The sequence below is a fragment of the Hemiscyllium ocellatum genome, chromosome 48, assembly GCF_020745735.1.
Source record: "Hemiscyllium ocellatum isolate sHemOce1 chromosome 48, sHemOce1.pat.X.cur, whole genome shotgun sequence".
Classification (NCBI taxonomy): Eukaryota; Metazoa; Chordata; class Chondrichthyes; order Orectolobiformes; family Hemiscylliidae; genus Hemiscyllium; species Hemiscyllium ocellatum.
The window spans coordinates 14513884-14541066 of NC_083448.1; the positions used below are offsets into that span (position 1 = coordinate 14513884).

Sequence of the window (27183 nt, forward strand, 5' to 3'; positions counted from 1 at the left end):
TCTCTCACAACTTATGCCTTTAGTTCTGGCCTCCCCCACCACAGGCAAAAGATATCTATTTGTCCTATCCATGCCCCGCATGACTTTATAGGTCTCAATAAGGTCACCTTTGAGCCTCGACGCTCCAGGGAAAACAGCTCCAGGCTATTGAATCTCTTTGTACAGCTCAAACCCTCAAACCCTGGCAACATAATAATTCCTTTTTATCATTGTCTTAATCACGAATACACATGGTAAATAGTCAAGGCCTTCAGACTGAATCCTGTGACACTTCACTCAGTTACGTTGTGAATATGAAAAAGAGTTGTTTATCCCAATTCCTATTGTCTGCTGGTCAGCCAGTCCTCCCTCGGAGCCAACAAATAAACTGTGACCTCATGTAATGTTAGCTTGTATGTTAATTCTCTGGAAGTTTGGATCTGGCAACTTATACAGGAGTGCCATCATCCACTTTGTGTGTCAGATCTTGCAAGAACTCTAGCAAATTCATCAAATGATTTATCCTTGCTGAAGCCATGCTGAGATGGACAGAAATTCTGCTTTTCGATTTCTAGCTGTCTGCTGTTGCTCCCCCCCCCCAACACCACCACCACCATCCGAAACATGTACACACACATGCTTGTACATTATGTTAGCATTTAACATCCCCTGGCCACAAGATACTTGTCTGCATTCAATTCCAGTATTTTGCTTCCCTGATAGTGTTCCAAGTTCTTCCCTTCTATAATCTTTACCATCCCAATAATAGTAGGTCAAGTATTGGTGTTGTTCACCATGAAAACTGAAGCAAAATCTTGTGTTGTCTAACTTGTTTGTCTTTTCTCCAAATTCATTGTCCAAGCATCTGTCATTCATTGTTCCTTTTTCACTTTTGTGAAGCTTTTGCTCTGATCATGTTTTCCACTAGATGTCTTGGAAGAATTTACTTTTCCCTTTTTCATTTAGTTTTTTTGTAACCCTTTGTTGGTATTTGTAAATTTCCAGCATGGAGTCATGGGATCTGTTTGTGTTCCGTACATTCCTTCTGTTCAGGATGTCCATGCCGACTCAGTCGCCTCAATTGATCTGGTCCCATTTACTAGCTTTTGGCCTATATCACTCAACCCTTCATAATCATTTACCCATTCAGATGCCTTTTGAAGCTCATCCCATTTACTTACCACCTTCTACTTTAGACAGTTGCCCCTTAGATTCCTTTTTTAATCTTTCCCCTCTTGCCTTAAATCTATGCTCTCTAGTTTTGGATTCCCCCAGTCTGTTTATTTACCCCATCCACGTCTTTCATGATTGTATAAACCTCTGGAAGGCCACCCTTCCGCCTCTGCTCCAGGGAAAACAGCCCCACTCTGTTCAACCTCTCCCTCTGCCTCAAACCGTTAAACCCTGACAACATCCTTGTACATATTTTCTGAACCCGTTTAGGTTTTACAACATATTTCCGAAAAGAAGGAACCCAGAATTGTGCAGAATATTGCAAAAGTGGCCTAACCAATGTCTTGTACAGCTGCAAACTGACCTCCCAACTTAATGCTCTGACCAATAAAGGCAAGCATACCAAATGTAGCCTTCACTCTGCTGTCTTCGTAACTCCACTGTAAAGGAACTAACAACCTGCGCTCCAAGGTCTTTTTGTGCCATGATACTCCCCAGGATCTTACCATTAAGTTTGTAAGTCCTGCCATGATGTGCCTTTCTAAAATGCAACATCTACATTTACCTAAATTAAACTCTGTCAGCCCATCAGCCTAACTGGTCAAGATACTGCTGCACTCTGAGTGCCCTCCTCACTGTCGACCATGTGTCTAATTTTGGTGTCATCTGCAAACTTATTAACCTTACCTCCTATATTCATTCATTCATTAAATCATTTATGTAAATGAGAGAAAGCAGTGGATCCAGCATGGCTCCTTGTGGCACACAGCTGGTCACTGGCCTCCAGTCTGAAAATCAACCCTCCCCCATGACCTTTGAGCCAGTTCTGTGTCGAAATGGCTTGTTCTTCCTGTATTCTGTGAGATCTAACCTTGCTAACTAATCTACCACGAGGAACCTTGTCGAACACCTTAGTGAAGTCCAGATCGATTACATCCACTGCTCTGTTGTCCTCAATCATCTGAAGTCCATATGGACAAAGTCCACCACTCTGACTTATTCAATCATCTTTGCCATTTCTTCAGAAACCCTCAATTAAGTCTTCTGGCATCTTGCCTAGCTTCCAACAGAATTTTTAAGATATTGCTGATTATTTCCCCATGTCCTCTCTTTTCCATGTCCCTCTCCACAGTAAGCGATGATGCAAAATATTTATTTTGTATCTCATGACCACCTGCAGTTCCACACTGAGGTAGCCTTACTGAATTTTAACGGCTTTATTCTCTGTTTAGTTTCCCTTTGGTGCATAATGTATTTGGAGAATCTCATTTGGATTCTATTTAACTCTATTTGACGAAGCTATGTCCTGTCCCTTTTTGCCCTCCTGATTTTCCTGCTATGACAACTTTTATACTCTTTGAGGGAATCATTGGACTTTTGTATTGTCTATACCTGCCATATGGTTTGCATGCCGTGGGCATCTGTTGTATGATAAGCTGAACTTAGTGTCTTCATAGTCTGATTCTTTGTTCAGCCATTGATGTTATCACACTGTTTCAATCTTTGTTTCTCTCTTGAATAGAGTTTATTTGGATGACATGACATATATTGTTCAAGGTTTTGCTACTGGTCATCAACTTTTATAATTTTATTCCTTTTATAGTTTTCCTTGCCAAAAATGTCCCCACTGTGATGTAGTTACTTTGGTCAAATTCTGTAACATATGTGGAACTGCGATTTATTTTGCCCACAAATAGAATTTGAACTTCAGGCAAGTGATGACCACTGTCCCCAAGGCCTTCTTTTACAAGAAATTTCACCATGTCAAATCCACAAGAGTCTGTTTGCTGGTTGGTTTCCAAACACCTGGCTCTAAGAGTCAAGCTGAACTTTTCCTCAAACCTACCATTGGCAATTTGGTAAAATCAGTCTGTTTACTTCCATGTCTTGGTTTCCAGTGCTAATGTCAGTTCTCGCTACAGTAGTGGTCCTCTTGTTTGGTAACAAAACTACATTATCTGCTTCACAGTCTGTCTTTTTGAATAGTCTGGTAATCATCAGCATCACCAGTAATCTGTTCTGCTACTTTGTCTTTTAACTTGGATCTTGTAATTGTCCATGTCGCCAAACCCTCAAGTAACAGCTGTTGTTGAAATTGGAACTTGCTTAGATTTAGTTAATGCTCAGCTTGTGAGGGGAAGAGGTGTGGTATGCACATTAAGCCAAAACTGAATTTTATAACTTGGTTTGGAAACTGAGCTTTGTGGACATCTTTGTTCCCTGAGCATTGAATAAAAAGAATTTCTTCTGCTTTACAGTTCAGTCTTTACTATGTATTTCAAAAACTAGGGACTTGGCCTTTGATGGTAAGTAGTGCTAATGTCTTCTGTTGGTGAGACATCTCAATAAGTGGGTGTCTGATCTATCCTTAGGTCCGATGGATGATGTATTGGATTGTGTTTGCTATCTTCACGACCATAGAAACTTTCACGGACATTTTCATTTCCTGGTAAGTTGAAATGTTCTTGTATGTTAAAATTGTGAGATTGATTTGTTCTCCTTTTGTGTCATTATTGGGAGAGTGTAAGATACCAGAGAAAATGGAGCCATTGACCCAACAAGTCCACACTGACCCTCTGATGAGTATCCCAACCAGACCCATTTACCCCTCGATTACTCTACATGTACCCTTGACTTATGCACCTAACCTAACCTAACCATGAACACTGGGCAATTTAGCATGGCTAATTCACCTAAGCTGTACATCTTTGGACTGTGGGAGGAAACCAATGCAGACACTGGGAGAATGTGCAAACTGCACACAGACAGTTGCCTGAGGCTGAAATCGAAGCTGGGTCCCTTATGCTGTGAGGCCGCAATGCTAACCACCGAGCCACTGTGCTGACCTGATTTTATAACGTTGGTGGGATATAAGAGTTTGTTCATACAAGTATGTTATCTTTTGTATTGTTACTGAAGTGAAGTTCTGTCTTCTGCAGGTTCCCCTTCTATTATGAAATGAAAATTGCCTTTGTTGTTTGGCTTTTGTCCCCATACACCAGGGGTGCCAGCATGATGTACAGGAAGTTTATTCATCCCACACTGTCTTCGAAGGAGAAGGTAAACAAAAGGAAGTTTCTTTGAAAACCTTGTCAGAGTCATTTTGGACTATATCTTTTGGGAACCTGCTTTAATGTTCTTAAGAATTTGAGGTCACTGCTGTTCAAAAGTTGAAAGCAAGGGAATCAATCGACCGTTGGTATTTTGCAGTAGTGTTTCATTTGTGATGTGAACTTTTGTGACTTAAAAATTAGAAGGTTTCAAATGGAATTGTTAGACTCATTAAAGCAGAGAGTATGTTGCTGATAAAATCTTGTGATTTCCGCAGCAAGCAGTGTCACTGTCATGGCAGGTGCTCGGTTTGCGAAACATTCGAGTATGCTAATTTCACAAAATCAATCTGGTACATAATCAAGTTATCATGCTTTTGTATGTCACATTAATCTTTTTTGTCTTTGGCCTCTGAGAGTTGTAAGATGACACACTTTGTGAGGCCTTGTCAAAAATTTGTGGCTCCACTTTTGGTCCATATTTATTGACACCTCCTGTGAACGAAAGGAATACTGAACTAAATTAGTGAGCAAAAGCTTTCTCTGTGTATTCCCGTCAGCTTTGCTGTTAAATGGATGTGTTAATGTGGGCTGTCATCTTTCCGTTGCAATGGACAGATGAAAGAATTTCAGAATGGATTGTTCATCTTTTCAGTCTGCTGAAAAGGTGAAACATTTTAGTATGAGTTCATTAATGGCAGTTTTACTGGTGTGCATTTGAGAGAAACAGAATATATGGGAATTGTGTGATGTTTAGTTTGTATGGATAAAAAATAGTTTTTTATTTGCGTGTATGGGGGAGCCATTGCTTTTGTATCTGATCTTTTGATAACTTTTTTAGGAAATTGATTGCTACATCACTCAAGCCAAGGAGCGTGGTTATGAAACAATGGTCAATTTTGGCAGGCAAGGACTTAACATGGCAGCCAATGCTGCTGCAAATGCTGCTGTGAAGGCAAGTATTAAGGGCACATTAATTATTGAAGGCACAATATTGTAGTTTTTGAATTTTGTTCAGATTGTTCGAAGGTAACAAATAGTTGACTTGTGCAGGAGTATTTTAACAGAGCATCAAGGAAATAATGTTCTAATGGATGAGATCATCCTGTAGAGTTTTTTGAACAACCTGCCCATGTATATTGTGACAAATCTTGCTAACAGTTGGGACTTGAACCTACATGTGCTGGATCTTGGACATGTGGCATGGTTAAATTGAATTAATGGTCCTTAGTGGTGTGAAAGAATGTCACCTTATGTGTTGATTGGTCAAACATGACAATGAGCAAGTGCTTAAAGGTTGAATACCTGCAATGGGACTTGAATGTCATGTAGGTAAAGTGAAAGGAATAGATTTTCTGTTGTTTAAAAAAAAATTTCATGTTCATAAGTACAAGTTCAAGACTGTTGTCTCTGAACTTGTCGTCATAGAATTAGAGTCTGCATTATCTGTTGAGTGGAACCAGTTTGTTGCCTCATTCAGTGACCTGAAATATGTTCAGCACAAACTCATAATATCCACCCTGAAGGCTATTGTTGCATCCTTGTAAATGAGGATTTACAGAGAAATGGTTCCAGTTTTGGACCCTTTCAAGCATCTGTTTTTGCCTGATTTGAAAACCGTACCCTTAACATAGTTTGTTAAATAAACCATGTCAGTCTTGACAAGCTCTCACCTAAGGAAGAAGCGGCATTGGAGACCTATAGGAATATTTATACGTCACATTTTTTGGTGATTGACTTGTTCGCAACATTTTAATTAAATTATTTTTGTTGGATCATGCTTGGAAGTGAGGTTGTCCTTTTTCAGTGGAATGTTGACTATATATACCTTTCAGTCAAGGGAAGTTTTCATTTCATGTTTGAAGGAACTTTGCATTGCATGGTGTTGCTGTGATATCTCATCCTTGTCTTTCTGCTGCTATAGAGTCAGGGAGCTATCGCTGGCCGCTTGCGTAGTTTTAGCATGCAAGATTTAACAAGCATTCCGGGTGATGAGCCAGTACATGACAGAGACCCTCTTTATCCTGAGGATGAGCTGATGGGAAGGAAACCATTCTCTGCTGCACAGCTAGAATGTGGTGAGTCTATTTATTTTGCTAAGGTTAAAAAAAAAGACATAGGCTGTGATGTGCCATGTCCAGATGAGACCTGAGTTCTAGAAGACACAGATTTTCTTGTGTCAAATTTGGGATATTAAATCAGTTGTTAAATTGCTGGTAATCATTTTGAAGATAACAAATTGAGATGACTATCAGTTTGGTATTCATGCCATGGCCTGCACTGTGGAAGATGCAAAGACCAGAAATATAAATGGCACTAAAACATGGATGGGGTAGATTGGGAAGTTTGACTGCTGAGTATGCTGTGTTCATCCCTTCAAGTTTTGTCAATTTAATCACTCCCTGTAAGCTCAAACTGAATTGAGCACCACACCACCAATGTCATTTGTAGAGGAATTGAGGAAGACTGAGCAAGTTGCAAACAGTATTGCAATTTGAGTTGACCATTCCAGTGTTCCATCCACATTCAAACTAGAGAAGATCACTTTCAACGTTCAATTAAGTTTAGATCATAAAGGTTTTTCACTGAAAATCTCAGGTTGTCTTTGGACCACCATTAGTTATAGCTTTGTCATCAGATTTGCAGTTTCACATCAACTGCATTATGTCAGCCTTACTCTATCAGATTGCAATATCTTTCGCTCTCCTTAATGTGAAGGTCTGTGAAAGAGTCCATCAGTTATATGGAAAATTACCAGGAACAGAAAAAGGGTCCTTTTCTGGGGTGATCTGCAGTTGGCTAACCCCATCAGGCCAAATGCTGGCCCATGCAATCCAAGTGGATTCGTCTTCGAATGTGTTAGAGTTTTGAGTATATTTTGAGAGTTGCTGACCACCTATGCTGTGTTGTATACTCCTGTCACAAATCTAAGTATTGCACCAGCTTCCAAGTAGTGTAACAATTCACGATAAAGTGTTGAAGCGTTGATACTACTCACCCATGATGAGGTGCATATGTTGGGATGAGAAGGTAAAAGGGGCTGCAGAACAAGTTTGGAGTTACCATGACTATTCATGAATACACAGATTTCCAACAGGTATTGATGGTTCGTCATGCTAGTGAACATCTGACATGAACTGTTTTGATCCCGAGCTTGCAATTTTAAGCATAGTTTGCCTTTTGAACAGAGGTCAACTAGCCACTGCTTTGCTGAAAATCCTTTTTCTGGGCAGAATGTTGTGGCCTTCATTTGAGGCATTAGGTCCCTTGATTTCCTTTGATGTTGCATTGTCAAACTCTGAAGGTTTGTCAGCATGTATAATTCAGAAGAAACTATTGGGATTGAAGTGTTATTTAGGAGCTGAAACAAATGTTTATGTTAGGATTTGACTTCATATTTTTCAGCTTCAACACAACCTGTATCAGCATGCAATGATCAATATATTGACAGCGATTCTCATGATGACTACAAGTCTGATGGGGAAGCAGAAAACCAGAAAAGTTCTTTGCGTCGCCTTGAAGTACCAAAGATCAAACGAAGTAGACGAGTGCAGGGTCAACAAATGTCCCGAAAAAAAGTGCTGGGAAAAGAGGTATGAGTCCCTGCTGTCACTCTTAAGGAACTAGAGGTTTTTGTCAGTGACTAGAAATTTGTGCTCTGTTCTGTATGGGCTCAATAGAAATGCTGATGATGTCCAGTTGTAATTATGAGTAAGAAGATGCATCTGAGGGGCATGTTGACCCATGTAAGCTTATAGACATATTGACATGTGCCTGAGCATATACTATATTGAATTGTTTGTGATGGTGTAAGACTTCTGTAGGCTAAATGGTTACGATGACATGTAATGAACTTTGAAAATAACTTAATGGTTATTGGCTTGGCAATTTTTCCCCCACAGGTTGATCTTGGTATTATTCATTTCTGAGATAACTCCCATCTTGCCATCTACTTGATGTCATGTCATAGGGCTTTCCGAGTTGAAATAATCTGAATATCAAGCTGTAAAAGGTGTATGTAATAGTGCAATTGTCAACCTGTATAATCATCTAATTATCTTAGTTTGATAACTTGGTAATATGTTAATTTGACTGCAATACTTGATTGAATACCTCCAAAACTGAGCTGTAAGCCTTTTGACATGGCAATGCAGTCGGTTGCTTTCGGTAATGTTTTGAGGGCCTCTGGTGGCTGATAGAGAGAACTGCATTGAGTTTGATTTCATGTTCTTGGAGGCAAATGTGGATGGAGGCTCTGACTCCTTGCTGCAAAGTACATGTTTTGTTAAGCAGAGAATCACTTTAGTTCAGACCTGTCTTACAGTTAGAAAATGTTTGTGAACACCCCCTTTTTGTTTATCATTGTTGCAATCACTATTGTTAATCAGTATGCAGTGTTTTGAGAACTGTAGGGCATAAAGTGTAATATTTGTCAATTGTGTACCTCCATAAGTCTGCAGCAGATTGAACTTGAAAATGAGAAGGAGATAGGATCTTGGCAAATGTTTTTTTGTTGGTTAGTGTTCCCTGTCTTATCCTTTTACCAAATCCTGAGAGCCAGATCAGGTTTGGATTCTGAGAGTTTGAACTGAAGATGAGTCCAAATGTTTCTTTGTCATGTAACAGCGTGTGGTAAAATTGTGTCCTACGAGCATCGTAGTTGAAGGTAATAAGTGGATGTTGGAATGTTGAATACTTTCAATCGGTTATGACATCAGTTTATATGTTGTCTAAAACTTATTTCTATTTCTAGGGTGTGGTAAAACCAGTGAAGGTTAGACCAAAGAAGAAGGCTGTGCAATCGAATTTTGACACTTTATGAATTCCAGAAAACCACTTTTTTTTTTCAATTCCTCAGAAACGTAGAGCTCGTGGGTGAAGGTGACTGCTATTTTTATTCACTGGCAATTTTCAAATGGCCAAATGTTCTAATCTTCTGAAACAGGGTAACATCTTTGTAATCTTGTTGTGTGCCCTGTTTTTAAAATGTGCTCTGTAAAGGCCAGTGCCAAACACTGGATCAGAAATAATGTCCAAAAATACGTGTTCAACCAAAGAGTGTAGAGGCATGGACTGTACTTGTGTCAACAAATTCGTGTCAAGGGAAATGCTGTGTATTTTTAAAACTCTTTCTTGCCACATGAGTGTGTGTAGTGGATGGTTCTGAGGGAGTCTGGAACTCCCTTTTTTTCATATTTTTTTTTAAAAAAGTGCTCCATGCATTGTTGTTAGTGGCAACTGAAGTATAAAATGTGACAGTAAGGAGCTTGCATGGACTTGTGTTTTTACTAATGTCAAGGTATGTTCTGTGGCTCCTAATTTATTGGCACCTAATGACCCATGTATTGTGAGGAATTGATTTGTTGAAGAGTTAAAATTGTAATGCATAATATCACAGCCTTGCGGGACAAATCTCCTTCAGGTAGTTTAAGTATGAATGTGGAAAATGGTAATTTGGTGAAAATGCTCTGCTGTATCTCAGTCAAAAGTGTGAATTTGAGTCTGTACGTTTGACTCAGAGAATGGAATGTTATGCGGTTGTGATGAAATGTATTAATGTCACCAGTCCAGCATTTGGGACTTCATGGACTGAACAGCAGAAGCTCAGAGTGAGGCTTTTACTGCAAGTAAATCTAGCATAAAAACTTAACAGCCCTGGTCTTCTTCCCATGTGTGTGACATAAATTTTGAAAGAATACATGTTTAGTTTAATGATTGAATGTCACCATCAATTCTTGCAAATAACTACTGGTCATTGTATTCGGTGACCATAGGGTGTCCTTGACAAGAGACATGAAGTTGCAGTCTTGCTGTTAACAATACACTCAAGAACTGATTTGGAGTAACAGCATTATTAAGAAGGATTGATCCAACATCAGCTGCATAACTTGGGTTGAGCAGTTTGGTGCTTTGATGTTGAAGTGGCTGTGTGGTTTCAGTTCAAGCTGAACATAAAAGTGGACTCAAGTTGGCCAAGTTCCCATGATTGGTGTTTTCCTCTGCTTCACTGGACCTTCCCCAATTCCAAAAACATTTAAGTAAGGAGAACTGTGCGTCTACCTTGTCCATGAATGGTTTGTTCCTATTTGTTGAGAATCTGGCTGCTTCCAGTGGTTGAAGGTTGTCATCTACTTTGGGTTGTTTAGATGTTTGCTGTGACTTGCATTCCACTAGGTCATTGAGTTTTCCTTAATTTCTGTCTAAAACAAAAGCATTTGTTCATACAGAAATACTCTTGGAGCTTGGGGGTAAAAAAGTCCCATACACTGTAAAAGCTGCAAGTCTCATTATGATCCTGTGTACAAGGAGGATGTGCTTCTTTTTCCAACATTGTGTGATGGGCTTAAATTCTTTCAAGTTCCCATTCTCAAGTGTGATTGCTAGGTTTTTATTGTCCATTGTACCATGTCTGTGAATAAATTTTCAGGTGTCATTTCAGTTCTAATGCTTTGATGTTTAACACTTTTATATTTCTCATTTGTGTGAATGGAAATGTGCACTGTGCAAAATAATTACTACTGAGAAATAAGCCATTCATGCTTGCACATGCGTGCACATACAATGTAAATGTCATTTTGACAAATTAGAAATTTGCAACTAATATTGAACAAACCTGACATTGAAATCATAGCCTTGGATCATTTGGCACTTGGCTTATGTTCTGCAACATCTGGCCCCATGCAACCACTTCGACACAATGTGAAGTTAGCACATTGCAGCAGGTAACTCTGTGCAATTAGGTGCATTAACTCTGTTCAGCACATGGTCCCATGGTTCCTTTCTTCTGTATTTAAAAAGTTGACGAGAGGACAATAGTTGTTTACATGATGCCATTTTTGGCTTGGATTTGATCTGTTGTCTTAAAAATAATTTGAATAAATGTACCTGTTTTAAACTGGCCCAAACCTTGGTGAGGTTATCAAAACAGGAGTCATTTAAGTACAATTTGGAGTACAAGTGGTGTCCAGCACTTCTCATTTAAATTATGCTTGATGAAATGTCAGTTTGAATCAGCCTGTTAACACCACCTTAGGTTTTTTTCTATCTTGTTTGTTTATGCTTTTACAAGGAAGTCTGTATTGAGTTTCTTCTTCGCAATAAATCTTTTGTCAAACGGTTACATTATTTTCTAGTATTTCCTTGGTCAATCACGCAACTGATGATCTTTGCACCGCTGTCACCTTCCATCTGTAATGAGGCCTGGAAATTGGCCATTGTTAACTTGTCTGGCCTTGGTGTGACTGCAAGCACTTGAATGTGGTATACTGTTTTCTCTTTTGTGAAGTGGCCAAGCACAGTATGCATTTCCAGCAAAATGATATAGAAGTATAAAAAGATCCCAGTATCTGTGTGGGTTTCCTCCCACAGTGCAAAGATGTGCAGGTCAGGTGAATTAGCCCTGCCAAATTGCCTATTGTGTTTGGTGCATTAGTCAGAGGGAAATGGGTCGGTGTGGACTTATTGGGCAGAAGGGCCTGTTTCTACACTGTAGGGAATGTAATCTAAAATTCGAGTGTTGGTACCATTGACCTCAGCATGGGAAAGTAAACTGGCTGTGCTCAGTCCTGTCAAATGTGTAAAGTTTTTCTTCCTCATGTCTGGTGATAGCTGTGGCACACTTGGGAGACTACTCCCACAGCCTTAGTTAAGTCTGATATAGTTGAAGTCAATAAGTGTCTTTTTTTTTCTCTGGGTAAGACAGATCTATTATACTGTTAGCACAGTGATATATGTTGAGAAAGGACTTAGTGTCCTTGAGAAAAGGGTAGTTGTGTCCTTTCCTTGTAAATCCTTAGATTCTGTTTTAGCATGCAGCCATTGCCCTGTACTTGGCAGATAAAATGTGACAAATCAAAAATGAGGTTGCAATGTGATCTTGAAATGCAAACAAGTGGTATTTTGTTTTTGTCACAAAATTACACAATCAAAACAGCATTAAACGTAACTAAAATTTTTAACAGAAATTAGCATGAGTGTTGTGATGAAGGATGAGGGAGTCCAAGCTATATACCTGAAGCTCAAGGCAGTAGCAATTTCATGTCCTTCATTTTGCAATGCAATATGTCTTTGACTTGGCCAGTTTTAGTTGTTGTGTAGCAGTCTTGTGCCATGATCATTAGCTACTTAAAGCACCTTTGTTTTTATTCATTCAGCAACTTAGAATCATAAATAATGGCTTGTGATGCCACACAGTACAGGAACAATTGTGACTCCTTGCATAACTGAGGAGTGTAAAATCAAAATGGTCCTGAGGATGGAAATGAATGACTGAAACGTAATGTAGATGCTACAGTTTCTTTTGACCTTGAAAGGAAAACCTGCAATATCTGTGCATTACCACTGACCAGATTGAAGTGGACCAGCCCTGTAAATTCTCTGGTATACACGTAGTCAGGCTAGGCCTTTTGAGGTGACTAGCTCATCTGTTGTGTAAATGATGCTTTGTGTTTGGTAACTATCAAGGCAGGATTTGAGGGAATTCTGCTTTGCTGTTCAGTGCAGCTCTAATACATGAGTGGCTATAAAAATGAAGTATAAGCAATTTAATGAAGAGAATCTTGAATGCTACTGTTTAATATCATCCAAGAAATCTCACTCAATTTTATCAATATATAAGGGAATGGTGGAATATTTTGGCCAGTTGATCAGCTCACAAATGCTGATTGCATGTCCCTCTGCTGTGGCTGCATGTATGCTATACTGTCATTGGCGAAGGAGCATGTGCTTATAGATATTCTTTACTGTTGATGAACTGGTTGGGTCCTGTTGGAAGTTGCACCCATTTTGAAATTGTCCTCTCCTGACTCTGAGTTTAGCTCTGGTATTATCCAGTCAAAGACTCTGCATGTAAAGTAAATACTTGGAAACACTGGGGAATCATTGCTGGTAAATAATGGATGAAAATTACCATGGATGTTTTGGAGGAGAGAAAAATGCCTGTCAGGCACGTGATCTCACACTTTTGGAATAGGATGAAAAAAATTGGAACAACAAACCTTCATCAACTGGCAAATATATTTGTTGTGCATGTATGCTTGTTTAAATTTACAAGGATTCATAAACAGGATGGTTGCAAAAGATGACATCAACAATTTCATAGCTATATATGTACATCTTGCAAGTAGTCCAGCTGGACAAGGTCAAATCTGTTTGGTTGAAAGCAATGTAGTGGGCTTGATTTTAAAGTCTATCGACACTTGTATTCACTGTCTGTGATGCTGAAACATAGTGATACCAGTGTCTGTCACAAATCCGATGGAATGCGGTAGCTCATAAACCCCTCCTTTGATCGTACCTTCCCAATCTACAATCTCTCCCTCCTTGTAGTGTACAGATGGTGGTCTTACAATGCCCTGAGCATAATGGGGAATTAAGCATGACCAAATCTCCTCACCTGCCTATGTTTGGACTGTGGGAAAAAAAACCCACACTGTCACTGGGATAATCTGCCAACTCCATGCAGACAGGTGCCGAAGACTGGAATTGAACCTGGGTCCCTGGCACAGTGAGGCAGTTGTGCTCATGCTCACCATGCTGCCCCTGTTGGACCCAACTTACCTTCTAACAAGTGATAAAATAAATTAGTAAATATGATTTTGTAATTTTAAGGTATACCCCCCTTAAATGTAAATTAATTCACAATTGGCTATGCCAAGACTTTTATTTTGGTTAGACTCAATATTGTGTATCTCTGTCTCTACCTGGAATTGACAGTCAGCTGAAGCAATTTTGCATTTGAAGTTTTGTACTTCTCATTTTATGTTGGGTAAATCTTGATCTTGTTCCTCAGCCTGAGTTAAAGAAAACATGTGAAACTCTTGTCTTTAATCATCTGTATCCTTGAGGAAAGTTTTGGCAACTTGAACATCTTGTGGGTTATGACACTCGAGTTTGTTTAGTCATTGGCCTGAGTGCCAAACATAACAAAAATACTTGCATTCTTTACGTGGCAATTTCTTAACTAATTCTATTACTGCAGTTTTGGATAACATGCCACACTCTGTAACAGGGGTTAAGATATACTCTCCAGCTCATGTATTGTTTGCAGTTGGGTTTTGATGGCAGTCTGGAGAAAAAGAAAACTGTGTTTAGCTACAGACAGACTTGTAGGAATTATTTTTTTTATTATTTGTTTTAATTGAGTTTCATCATTTAAAGAAAGCTTTGCCTTTTGACTGACCAGCCTTTTTTAAGTTTCATGCTCCTCATTCACACCCATTCTGCTATCTTAGTGGTATTTGGCTGTTGTGTTATGGTTGTGTTATGACTTGATCTGTCATATAATCATTGAGTCTCTTTTATTTTATTTCTATTTTATGAATGTCTGAAAGTCCTGTGGGATCCAAGCAAATTTCCAGCAGTCTGAATAATTTGTCAAATTGGAAATGGTTGACCTGACTTAATATCTGCATTTGTGTTCTTGGAAGGAGATGTTGTGGACTTCCCAGTGGGAACTTGATTAACTTTCACCTGGCTACGTTCTATTGTTTATAGCTGTAGGAAGGTTATTGGAGAAAAGTTCACTTTTATCCATCAAATAATCATCATGTTACTGTGATTTCCTGTTAGATAGTTGAAGTTGTCTGATGTTCAGCATTGTGTGAAGGCTGAAGGGAATGAAATTAGATTTGTTCTTGGAGGATGATCTCTGAGTAGCACTTGTGCTCAGTTCTCATATCCACCAGTCAAAATAACATGGATTTAATCATTCCATTTCAATGACTTCAAATCTTAAATTTATTGACATCATTTTTCAGGATCTTGTTCCTGCATCTGAATCATATATAGAGGAACCTTGATTAACTGGCTATCAGTTAACTGAATTTTGGATCATTTGAACAGCATTGCAATGTCCTATTGCTTTGCTAACTGTTATCTGGCATTTGATTATATGAATGAACTACTCGCTGCCTGTGTCCTTTGCATAATCAACGTTCCTCTTTTTTTTCATATCCTAATCTGCAGAAACTTCCTCTTCTTAGCTGCATAAATTTCAAGTGTTGTGTCCATGAGGCTGCTCTGTTCAATTACTCCTTTTGTTGTTTCATTTGTTTTGCTACCTTCTAACAGTTTAATCTAAATGTGAACATTTTCTTACAAGACATGAAATTATGTAACAAGTTAAATTTGTGCTGTGCTAATCAGGCACCATTACCCAATTGTTGATGTGTGCACATAGTGATGAAAGTTAGGAGTTTGTTGGTCAAAGTTGAGCAAATCACTATAGTAACTTTGATTTCATTCTTAGGGGTAAGTAAAATTGAGTCATGTAATTGTGCAAGATCAATTCCCAATGTTCAAAACTTAGCAGTTCTAATGGGAAGAGAAAGTTTAGGAATGTCAGTACTTAAATCCCAAAGTTTGAGATTGTGGAAAATTAATGTGTTGCACTAACTTGCCAACTACACATAGCCCGTGTTGAAACTTCAGATTGTGTGTGCTCATAGCATTGTCATTTTCCTCATTGCTGTGGAAATTAATGGCTCAACACTATGGAGTGTTGCTATATTGAATGCATGCAGTGTTATTGGAGTTGACACCCTTGATGCAACAGAGACCGAAGAAAGATTGCAGTGGTTCTTTGGCAAGCCAGAGGTAAGGTTTTCACATTGTTGTATCTTTGTGTTTTAGAAATTGCTTGTATTTGACATAATCATAGTCATACAGTGCAGGCTGAGATTCTTCTTTAGGAGGCCATATCGGCCTCATGCCTGAAATGTCGATTCTCCTGATTCTTGGATGCTGACTGACCTGTTGTGCTTTTCCAGCAACACATTTTCAGCTCTGATCTCCAGTATCCGTAGTCCTCACTTTCTCCTAGTTGGAGTTAAAGCATGCTTCAAATATTTGTGTAATACTGGCCACTGCATTTGTTGTATCATGTACTTGGAATAGTTGTTCAATTAGCAAACCCAGCTAAGTGTGTTTTTTTTATAATTAATGTGCGCAATTCATTTGGTTTGCTCCTTTGTTTTGTATAGGATTTAACCAAGCAATACTTTCAAGGGTTTGATGTGAGTAAAATCTAATAATGTTGTTACTGATTGAGTGGGTTCTGAACAAGAGCCAAGATACACAAAATATCATGGGCATGTCAGAGTTTAGATTCATGGAACAGTTTATTTTTTGCTTTGTGTACTGTTTGTAATCACATTTTCAAGGTACTATACAAATGGATTTCAATGTTAGCAGAGGCAAATGTGCTGATGCTTGAAATATGGTTTGAAAAAAACAATAATGGCCAAACTTAGCACCTTGATTAGCATGTGTGGATAACATCAGGTTAACTGAGTCGAATGACCGTTCATCAGAGGTTCAGTTGGTGCGTATATTCAGGTGTTGATTTAAGTATCAGCCTTGTCTCATGCTTTAACCAAATTATGAGCTGTTGTTTTACTGAAAGAGTGCAAACTTGATCTGTGTCTGTCTACTTAGGTAGGTGTGTAAGATGCTACACTATGACTCAAGAAATGTACTTGATTTTATCCTGCAATTTGTTCCATGCCAATATTATTTGCACACTGGGTTTTGTGGTCATCTTAGAATAGGCAGAAAGCCCATTAGAATTCAATATGCTCAGAGGGTGGTGAATTATTGACTTTGCCAGAATGTTGTGGAAGGTGACATGTGGATCATAATATGAAGGGATTTATGGATAGTGCAGGTAAGTCACTGACTGTAAATGGCTATCCATGATCAGTTGTAGAATTGGCTTGAGCAGGTTGCCCCTGCTCCTCAGTTCTTATGGAGGTCGACCTTGACTCAATTGTTCATCATGTTTCATTTCTAAATTGCAGAATATTAGTTAATATCAGCAAACTGAAAAGCTTGATGGATATGAGGGCAATGATGATCAAGTATTGTAAACATCCCTTAGTGAATAAACCAAATTTTAAAATGTAAATTAATCACTGGTGTCCAGGTTTCATTCCAAGGGCTGTTGGTTTGTACATCTGGACCTTCACACGGTGCATGAATTATGTTATGAGTTCATTGATACTTCTGGGTGGTATTGTTGTGAAAGATGAAAACGTTAAACTGAGGAACTGTAAGCCCCATATGGCTCTGGGAAAAACTTGTATGGTAACTTGAGACAAGAAACAAATCATTTTCTTTGAGGATCGTATATATCAGTATTACACAAAGTGTTTTAAACTGGTCATGATCAGTGGAATTACATAATGGCTATTGTGTTTGCTCCAAAGCAATGTGATTTTGTGCCATCCTGAAGTGGAGGAATGTAATAGAGATGGTAGTTGACTGTTCTTGAATGTCATTTGTTTCAATATGTTAGGCTTTTTCCCTGTTTTTCAGCTTTGTCTTGATAACAACCTCCTAATGGATATTTGAAATCATATGATGACAATGAGGGTTTATGAATCACTTCTGCAAGGGATTTTAAACAACACTCTAGTATTCAATACATTGATACAAGAAAAGAACCCTCTGCTAGCAGAACCAGTGAAGATGCTCAATCAGACTTAGTGAAGCAAGTGATTTGGTTGATATCATAATCACTAAAATAACAGATGACAATTTTCCACCTGATGTATGCTGTTTTTAGTCTGTTGAATATCATTTCAAAAGACCATGAAGTTCTGTCCGTGTTGTCTCCTGGCATTGTGCAACACACAATGATATGCCAGATATGATTGCAGGCTCACTGCTAATCAAATTTAGTTTTCAAACTTGTTCCATGTGTACTGTAAGGTCACCTTTGTCATGAAAAGGGACAGGAGAAGGAGTCAACAGTGTGTTGCGCACCCACACAGATAGATACAACCACCCATGTGGTGATCCTTTTGTACAAATTGTTGCAATTGACCTGAGAATGCAATTTTTGATTTACATATGGAAGACATAAACCCATCATTGTCATTCTCGACAGACTTAATGAAATTACTTTGGAATGATTATTTTCTAGGATATCATACTTTAAATGTTTGCTATCCATACTATATCTGTGTTAAAATTGTGCTTCCAATTCAACTTGGGGTGGTGTACTTTTTCACTCAGTCTCCAAATCATTGGAGACTGCATCTGGTGAATGTTGACAATCTTAGACTCACATTCCAAAACAATGTACCACAGTTACAACAGCAATTCTGACGACCTCCGTTGTCTTGATACTGGGGCTGAAGGATCCACATGTGGACACCCCTTCCTCAGTTATATCACCAAACACATCCAGTGATAGTCAAAATTTATTTGTGGCAGCATGGGCAAGATCACAACAATTATTCCTTCACTTAAAACACATGCTCAATTTTACCAACTGTCATTGCACCAGCTCGTCAACATTCCCAGCCATTTAAGATAATATTTGTGCACTGGATGGATCCATTGTCCACAACCCTCCCTTCACCAATTGTTATTAAACAAGCAAGCTGTGCTGGATTGTTTCCAATCCTTGCAGCACTGCCAAGCTTCCCCACCCAAACACTGTGCACAACTTAAACTTAAACTTTACACTAGGTCTTAAAATAATCTTCCTAAATACCCCATTCATCATTTACTTAACCAGGCAACTGCTAAAGGACCGACAGACAGATGACAGTCAAAAAGCACTCAATACCTTTTGGGCTGATATTAGGGCACACATACAAGACAATGCTCAAACCTAAACATGAGTTCACAGTCTCCATGTTGTTTTTATAGTGATTTCAAATCCTGTGGGGACAATTGAAGTTCACTCCCGCATTAGGAGGATATTACACTTCAGCCTTCATTTCAGACAGACTGCAATTTGGTGACCAGACATGCCTGCACATATTGCAGATGTAAAATGTAAGACAAATTCCACTGATCCAGTCTACACCTAACACTTCAACGATATGATAAACTCGCATTGGGATCACAACTCAGTTTTACTCTTGGCCCCATCTCAGACCAGTCAGACCCACAGCACTGCAGCTCCTTCAAGTGCACTCCAAGGTTGCAAGCTAACATCCCCAACAATCTGTACTCCTTGCTCAATTCAAAAATATGAGCTGACATGAACATAATTTCAGTAGTATCACAGTAAAACTGATACCTTGTCTTAAGGTTGTGCCCAATTCATCATGTAGACCCCAGAACTGCAATAATCCTCGATTCTAATCTGCATTACAAGTCACATTTCTGTCTGTTCATTAACAGCATTTATTAAACAAGAGTTTGGATGATTTAGGATATCCAATTTCCCACAACTGAAATAGTGATGCGAAACTTAACATGCCTTCTTGAGGATGGAATGTTCATGAAGATGCTGGAAAAACTCATCATTTCCACAAAACATGACAAGAGGATCTTCTCTGCCCACCCAAGACGACAAATTATGCTCTCATTTGAGAACTATTTCTATTCAACACTACCTGGTAGGTTTCAGGAACGTTGTCCTTGATGGCATCACCATTTTGACAAAAGCATGACATTTGTGTCAAGACTGAAGTCAAATGGAAATTAAAATACAATCTAGCCAAATTATATCAAAAAGCAACCATTTCACAGTAAATATCAACACAAAACCATTATTGAATACAGTGTATCATTTATTTTTAATCCTTTTAAAATTGTTATAAAAATATTTTAAATATTTTAGACTGTACAAGACTTAAATTACATGCTGAGCTCAATAACTTACATTTTAAAGTACAAGTGAGGAACTTCAGAGGCCAGCACATCTTGCACAATGTGCTAACAAAAATTCACAACTCTTTGCTCATGATTCCTTCCCCCAACAAGGACACAAGAGCAGGTCCCTCTTGGACACACCAATTGAACAGTTGGGTGAACCTAATGCACTGAATTCCTCTTCCACCAACCAACTAACTTCACATTTCTATAACATACACCTATGCCATTAACTGTTGCGCACTCTCCACACATCTGCCCTCTGAACTACACCCTGCATTCTTCCCTTACCACATTTGAACACATGCTTTTCCCTCATTCCAATCATTATACCAAACCTCAAATCATAGACCAGAAACTTTGTAGTGTTCACAACAATATGCAGATTTACAATATGTACACTGCAATCAAAACACAGCTGCAATGGTTGTCCAATGAACTTGCTATCCATCCTAAACCTCTGATCACACTGCCACCATGATTCTCTTCAAGAGCATTACTTGCCTAACATCTTCACCAAAGTTCAGCATTGGCCACTGACTATAAGCAAACAATATCTAACCAAGAATTATGCTCCTCATTCTATACCTGTCCAATTCCCATGAAGGTCTCCATGACTGGTTACCATTTGACAACCACTCATCACTGACTGAAACCTCAGCACTGTCTGTCAAACATGCACTTTGTAACCAAATCAAATGTGGTTTTCAAACACGTCTCAAACCAAATCCTGGATAGGTTTGTACACAGACCACCTAAAATCTTTGCAGTTGAGTTGTTTCGAAAATTCTGTGTGCACTTAGACAAAAACCCAGCCAACTCTACATGAAACTGATGAAAAAGCCATAAGGTTGTCTCTATTCTGGAACTATGTATCAAAGTTGCACTTGTCCTTGACACCAATGAGCAGCAACTGGTGGGCATTCTAACAAGATCACCCAGCAAGGCACCCTGAGCAGGTGATAATCAGAAGACCCCACTAACAGACCACTCACTTCATTCCCAAATCAAGAGAACCAATAACCTTGTGGTGTGAAAATAACCATTTGTTTCAGCATCACATGCTGTGGTCTTCACACTGCGACGATTTTGACTCAGCGCAATGCCCATCTTTGAACTTTAACACCAAGAATAATCTGTTAGCTTCACTGCAGCCGCTTCTGGTCCACTCCTAAATTCAACTCAGAAAAAAATGGAGCAGAATTAGATGAGGAACATACCATAAGATGCAGCAACAGAATCCATGGATACACAACATAACATGGGTAGACATAACCAATGCAGACAGTTATCACAAGCATTAAACACATTGTTTCATGATTCAGAGAAAGCACATAATTGGAAACAGAACTTCCAGTCTGTTTCTAAACTACTCTGCTTCATCAGTTCAATATGATCACATAGTCATGGTGATCAGATTACAGAAAAAGACTGCAACTAGAACAAATCAGCCTGGACATGAATAATCCACATAGTTGAACTACCACCCCCCAAATAACCCACAGATGGGAGTTGAACACACCAGGTGAGTTCACTTGTACTCACACCAATAGTGACACAAAGCAGACAACCACTGCTCTGAACCTCAAAAGCTCACCATTAAGACATAGGAGTGGAAGTAAGGCCATTCGGCCCATCGAGTCCACTCCACCATTCAATCATGGCTGATGGGCATGTCAACTCCACTAACCCACATTCTCCCCATAGCCCTTAAATTCTTAATGTCACAATGTCACAATCTCTGCCTTGAAGACATTTAGCGTCCCGGCCTCCACTGCACTCTGGCTGAAGAATGCAATGAATTCCACAGGCCCACCACTCTCTGGCTGCAGAAACATCTTCGCATTTCTGTTCTGAATTTGCCCCCTCTAATTCTAAGGCTGTGTCCATGGGTCCTAGTCTCTTGTTGGCAGTTCATTTCAAAATCAGTAATCTCAGCCAGTCCTGACCCAATTAACAGCAAGACTAGCTGAAGACTTGACGACAACTTCATCTTCATGCTTTCACTTTATGAAAACTATTAGATTTAGGGCCAATTCAACAAAACCCTCAACAAGTTGTTACATTTAACTTACGTGATACTGCAGCAGCCACTGTGAATCACACCAATCACCACAAAGCAGCAAACAGACCCTCATTTGGGGAGTCACTCATCCTGTTCACGGTTTAACACCAAGTCTGGTGACAAAGATGGTCAGTACAGTGTATATAGACATTGCGTTAAGTTAATGCATTACGTTTTGGGCATTTCTGCAGTACGCAATCTGATTTGTTAATCTTTTCAAAGCAGGTTGTATCTTGCAGAGTATATACATAGTCTTCATTGACGCCATAATTCAGTGTTTGTTTATCATTTGTCCTATTTACACAAAAGATGAGGTAGCCTTATGCCAAGTGGAAATCCAACCATTGCTCACACCGAGGACTCCTCTGGATTCGCATCAGGCAACATCTGACGTTGCTTCAACTTCTTCCTTAATTCTTCAGAGAACGGGTCCACACCATCCTCTCCTAGATGCAGTCGGATATAACCATTTGTATTTGCACCACGAATGTTTGCCAGATTGAGACGGGTGGGTGACTGGACAGCCGTGGGTAGGGGCTGTCCAGGAATTCCATTAGCAGTGCCATTGTGAGATGGTGAGCTCCCATTCTGGCACAGGGCATGGCCAGGTACAATTTTCAGGGAGCCATCAGAGTAATAATATGAAGGTGACTCCCACAGCTTTTCATCAGAGTTTGATGTCTGACTAGGTATGAACTTGGTACCCTTGGGAATCTCTTTTGGCAGGATACGCTCTGTCGGGTAAGCATGAACACACTCTACTTCCTTGGTCACCTCTGGTTTCTCCAGCCGCTCCCGAAGCTTGCGGTTCAGGTAGATAACTGCTCCCAGCAAGCAGAGGCAAACCACTCCCAGGACAAACACACTAAGCCAAACCAATCCAAAATTGCTCACTGCTGCTTTGCTTTCCAGTGTCATGGCAGGATTGGGTACCACATTGAGCAAGTATTTTCCCACCAAATATGGCTCATGTTTCTCAAAAGAGAAACACAAATAAATGCCACCTTGTTGAATCTGTATGTCTGATATTAACAGAGATGTGGACTGGACTTCATAGTTGTCGTAAGATACGTCAGCAAGATCTTGCTCTTCAAATTTCCACTTGGGCACAGCCAGGTTGGAGATGAGTTGGCATGGCAAAAGGATGGTAGTGCCAGCTACAACAGTCAGGTTCTTGATTTTCACCACACCTACAAGGGCATGATCAGGATAAAAACAGAACAGTCAACCTCACCTTAGTCACAGCAACAGGGCTCAGACAGTCATTCAATGAGAACACATGGATTTACTAAAATGCTTTACATTTCTGTGCTATCTGTGCACCCTAAACACAAACATTTTAAATAGATAATTAGCTACTTAATTCTCTCCTCCAATTACAGAATAGCTACTCATTCTAAAAATACAAGCTGCTAATGAGCACATCCCCCACAGAATTTTAGACAGCCAATACATGCACATGACGAAACTAGCTCCACTTCATCATGATACAGTGGTCCACTTCAAGTCCATATGAAAGCACATGAAGTTCTCATTTCATGTGTCAAAAACTATATCAACAACTTGATCCTCATGTCCACTTGTATTTGAACACCTAACATTCAGACAGGTAAAAGGACAACATGAGCAGAAACAGTGCAAAAGACTCTTCAACCAGTGTGAAAGGTCCTTTGAATTTCAGTTATTTACCATGGACAAAAATGTAGTGTGAATTGGATGTACACAGTTAACCAAATTATACAAGTTTGGCAGTGCACATGAGCAACAATTGAGATTCTCAGCATACACACCAATTGCTCTAGACCAGAAGTACAAATAAAGCTTCTGATGTTAAGCCAGTCAGAGTAGCTGCACAAGTCTCATCAGAACAAGACTTCAGACAAAAACATGCACGCTTCTCTTTATCATTGACACCAAAAGAGCTGCCAGTGCAGGCAGAGGAAACAAGAGCACATCAAATAGACCCCATCCATCTGCATGGAGGATGATAAAGCATCATTTCTTCAGGTTGTATCTGAGCGCACTGAATGCAACTTCCCTGTTCATCTGCCTAATGCCATCAATATCATGAAAAACCATTGAAAACTGTCCACGTCTCTCAGTTGTGTTACCTGGAGGATGACGACACAGCGTGACATCAGCAAAACCAACATCCTGTACCATTTCAAGAAATCTGTAAGAAACAAAATAAATTGTCTGGAATTACCCTTGACCAAAATACATAAAACACAGTCCATAATGATTCTGGTCCACAGATTCAACATGAGCTGAATCACATCCGGTGGAACGTTGAAATCTCAGCATGCTGAACCTCCACAGCAGACATACTTTTAACCTCAATTCATTTATGGGCAGTTCGACTTGATTTGTCAGCACCACTCTACATTTCATGTGCTTCTCAGAGTTCGACAATTGAGAAGTTGAGTAATCACCAATGCAGCTGCAAGCCTCCAACTTGATACAAAACATTTATGAACTCCATTCCTTGAAATAGAGCAGGGTCTGAGGGGTGGAGGCCACATTGAAACTACACAGTACAACTCAAAGATTTTCACATAAAGTACAGCTTCCTGTTATGTGGAGCCCATCATCCTTGGGCACCCAGGAGTGCAACATGGGCTCCCATTTATCCCAATTCCTAGGCATTTTCCATCATCAGCCCAAACCCAAATCAAAAGCCCCAGAAGGATTACATTTTAGACCTGGGCACATTAGCTATTTGAGTTAAAAGGTACCAGTTGTACACTAAGAAAAACAAACAAGTCTATCACAACACAAGACTCAATCCTTACCCAGGTGATTCATCAACGCTCATGCATCCCCACTTTGTCCAGGCACAGTATGGGTCCCTTGCCAAGATGCAATCCACACAGCTTCTGTACTTCTCACAGTCTGCAAACGGCACCTGAACAACCTGACTACGAGATCCAGCAAACAGCAGTTTCTGTAGCAAAGAAGGGGAGAAGAATGAACTTCCTGCCCACTCTGAATGCCAACTTTAGGGCAGACATTTCAAGGTCTTTCACAGCATTTCCAACAAAAGTGGCTGTTGAAGAGTGAAACAATGCAGATTCAAGGACTCAGGAGAAACATTAAGCAACACACAAAAAAAAAGAGTACTAGCACTCTCCACACATGAACAGCATCTTAGGGAATGCTCAACAGGAACTGTGGGGAAATGGCAATCACTTAAAACAATTTCAAACTACAGTCAAGAAATTAAACATTGACATATAGCAGGACTTCACATAGTTAATTGATGGCAGGATGTATGTTTGGAGTTACAGAACTTCAGAATCCACAGGTCCTCTTGGTCAAGTTCAGTGTTATCTAACACAGTAAGTTTCATCAGCCAAGCATCTTTGGAACAATTAGTTTGGCCAACAGGGCAAGGAATAAGACCTACCAAGTTTTCTTAAAACTCTGCACAACAGCAGTACCTTCTACCATTCTCAAAGGTAGATAGCATTGCCCGGTTTACCAAGTGGTGCCCTTCAAGTCCATCTCTCATCTGTGGTATGATCTACTGTTAATACTGTGATCTTGACAAAGCAGAGTAATAACATTAAAGCAAACTGGGGAGCTACACAGAACACAGATTAAATCATTGACTTATTGGATGGAGCTAAACGGAGCTGTTGACAGTCATGCTGAATAAACATAGAGGACACACTTACTTTCTTCTTGGAGATGGCTAAGTTTTCAACTGGCTGAGGGTCCTCAAATAGCTGTAGCTCTTCAATAATGTGTATCTGGGAGCCAATCATTACAGCCTTGTGCAGCCATCCTCTACCTAAGGATTCAGAAGCAAACATGCCAGGAACTGTTTGACATGGAAACTCCGTACATGTGACATTGCTAACCCCAACCAGGGAATGAGAACAGAAGTGAAGCTATCTCAGCAGCACAGGATGGTCATCTAAGTTTACAATTTGTCCTGTCCCAAAAAATGTACAACCCTATAGCTGAACGCTGGATGGTTCCTGACCCTTGCAAATGCTCCTGTTTAACACCATGCGGCACTTTCCCAGATTGAAGGTCGCAATCACCTGGCCTCATCTTACAAGCAAACTCACTATCAACAGTGGGACCAAGGCATTCCAAGAGAAATCATAAATTTTCCCTCTGTTATTAATCATGTTCTTTCTATAAATCCACACAGAAACAAAATGCAAAGTTCACTCCAGTACCACATGACTCCAATTGCACGTAGTTTGCTGTCCATTTGCTTCAGTGAGCTTTTTCTTTGTCATTTTATGCACAGTGCTGGGCCACCAATCACTGCTCATTGCAGTTTGGAAACGGCAATTAGGATCTACTCTCTCTGCAGTAACCTTCTCCTTAAACAATTTAAGTCTACATCCACAAAGCTACAGGTAGAGACATGTGACTTTCTTTTCCACAGCAACTCTCTTAAACCATTATCTTGAATTACCAATCCATCACTGCCATTTCCCCAGCCTTTCAAACCTTCATGGTCTTCCACTGGGCTGACCAGTTAAACATGAGATTGGATAACATAGCTCTTCTTTCAGTCAGAATTAAGTGGATATTTTCTTTTGGACCCCAGACACTACGCACAAGGAACTTGGTAACAGTTCCACTCAACTTACAGAAACAATTGTGACACTTTATTGAACCTAGATTGCAACACTAAAGACCTACTCTCTGACAAACTACTGTAAATCTTCAAAACCAAAAACAGGACTGACCTGTTCCAATGAAGAGGACTATGTACTGATTCCCATTCACAGCCAATGCCCAGTCCACCACAATCTGTGTGTAGTTAATGTTTTTCTGGATGAGTAGAGGTTGATGTCCGACAGGTTGAACGAGATCGTCCATCAGTGGATGCTTCTTTGCGAAGTTAAGGGTGTTGTCAGGCAACTCGAGTGAAGTGTTATAACCAAGCTCCCTATGGTTGTTTGTGATGCACTGGAAACCAGGACAAGATCATGAGAAAATGTTAGCAGCTTACATTCAAATTCTCACATGCAAGATTTGGAGATTACCCCTTAGTGTTACAAGCATAACTTAGGTATTTGTTCTGCTGACAGATTTACTGGCATAACAATTCACATTTACTGCTGCACTTGATACTACAACCCAAGATCCAGTAACTCCATCTCAATCAAGATGATTGTTACTACAACATTGACACAAGGCAAGTTCCTGGGATATTTTGTACATTGTCGTAACAACAACAAAAAAGGTCTCAAGTCAAGCTGACAGTGCATTTGGCACTCTTTATCCAGGATCTGCCAATCAGATTACCGCTGGTTCCAATGATCCAACTCAACAGTG

At 39.6% G+C, this 27183-nt stretch overlaps 2 protein-coding genes across 7 annotated transcripts in view; one reads left to right on the forward strand and one right to left on the reverse strand.

Annotated features, from left to right (window-relative positions):
* Window positions 1–27183, forward strand: part of LOC132836963 (receptor expression-enhancing protein 1-like) — a 57212-nt gene that overhangs the window by 22214 nt on the left and 7815 nt on the right. The window contains exons 3-8 of one of the 2 annotated variants that reach the window (XM_060856555.1): window positions 3525–3601; window positions 4092–4212; window positions 5044–5157; window positions 6127–6280; window positions 7608–7795; window positions 8956–11311. In XM_060856555.1, coding sequence (XP_060712538.1) covers window positions 3525–3601; window positions 4092–4212; window positions 5044–5157; window positions 6127–6280; window positions 7608–7795; window positions 8956–9024 — 723 coding nt within the window. In that variant the 3' untranslated portion in view covers window positions 9025–11311. Of the gene's footprint in view, window positions 1–3524; window positions 3602–4091; window positions 4213–5043; window positions 5158–6126; window positions 6281–7607; window positions 7796–8955; window positions 11312–27183 lie in introns of those variants that run through there. The other variant, XM_060856556.1, reaches the window with a different exon arrangement.
* sema4c (sema domain, immunoglobulin domain (Ig), transmembrane domain (TM) and short cytoplasmic domain, (semaphorin) 4C) overlaps window positions 19712–27183 on the reverse strand; it is a 101283-nt gene continuing 93811 nt past the window's right edge. For 3 of the 5 annotated variants that reach the window (XM_060856552.1, XM_060856553.1, XM_060856554.1), the window contains 5 exons: window positions 26592–26814; window positions 25557–25672; window positions 24672–24823; window positions 23991–24052; window positions 19712–23069 (listed from right to left, as the gene is read on the reverse strand). In XM_060856552.1, coding sequence (XP_060712535.1) covers window positions 22228–23069; window positions 23991–24052; window positions 24672–24823; window positions 25557–25672; window positions 26592–26814 — 1395 coding nt within the window. In that variant the 3' untranslated portion in view covers window positions 19712–22227. The remainder of the gene's footprint in view (window positions 23070–23990; window positions 24053–24671; window positions 24824–25556; window positions 25673–26591; window positions 26815–27183) is intronic. The other 2 variants (XR_009647410.1, XR_009647411.1) reach the window with 2 other exon arrangements.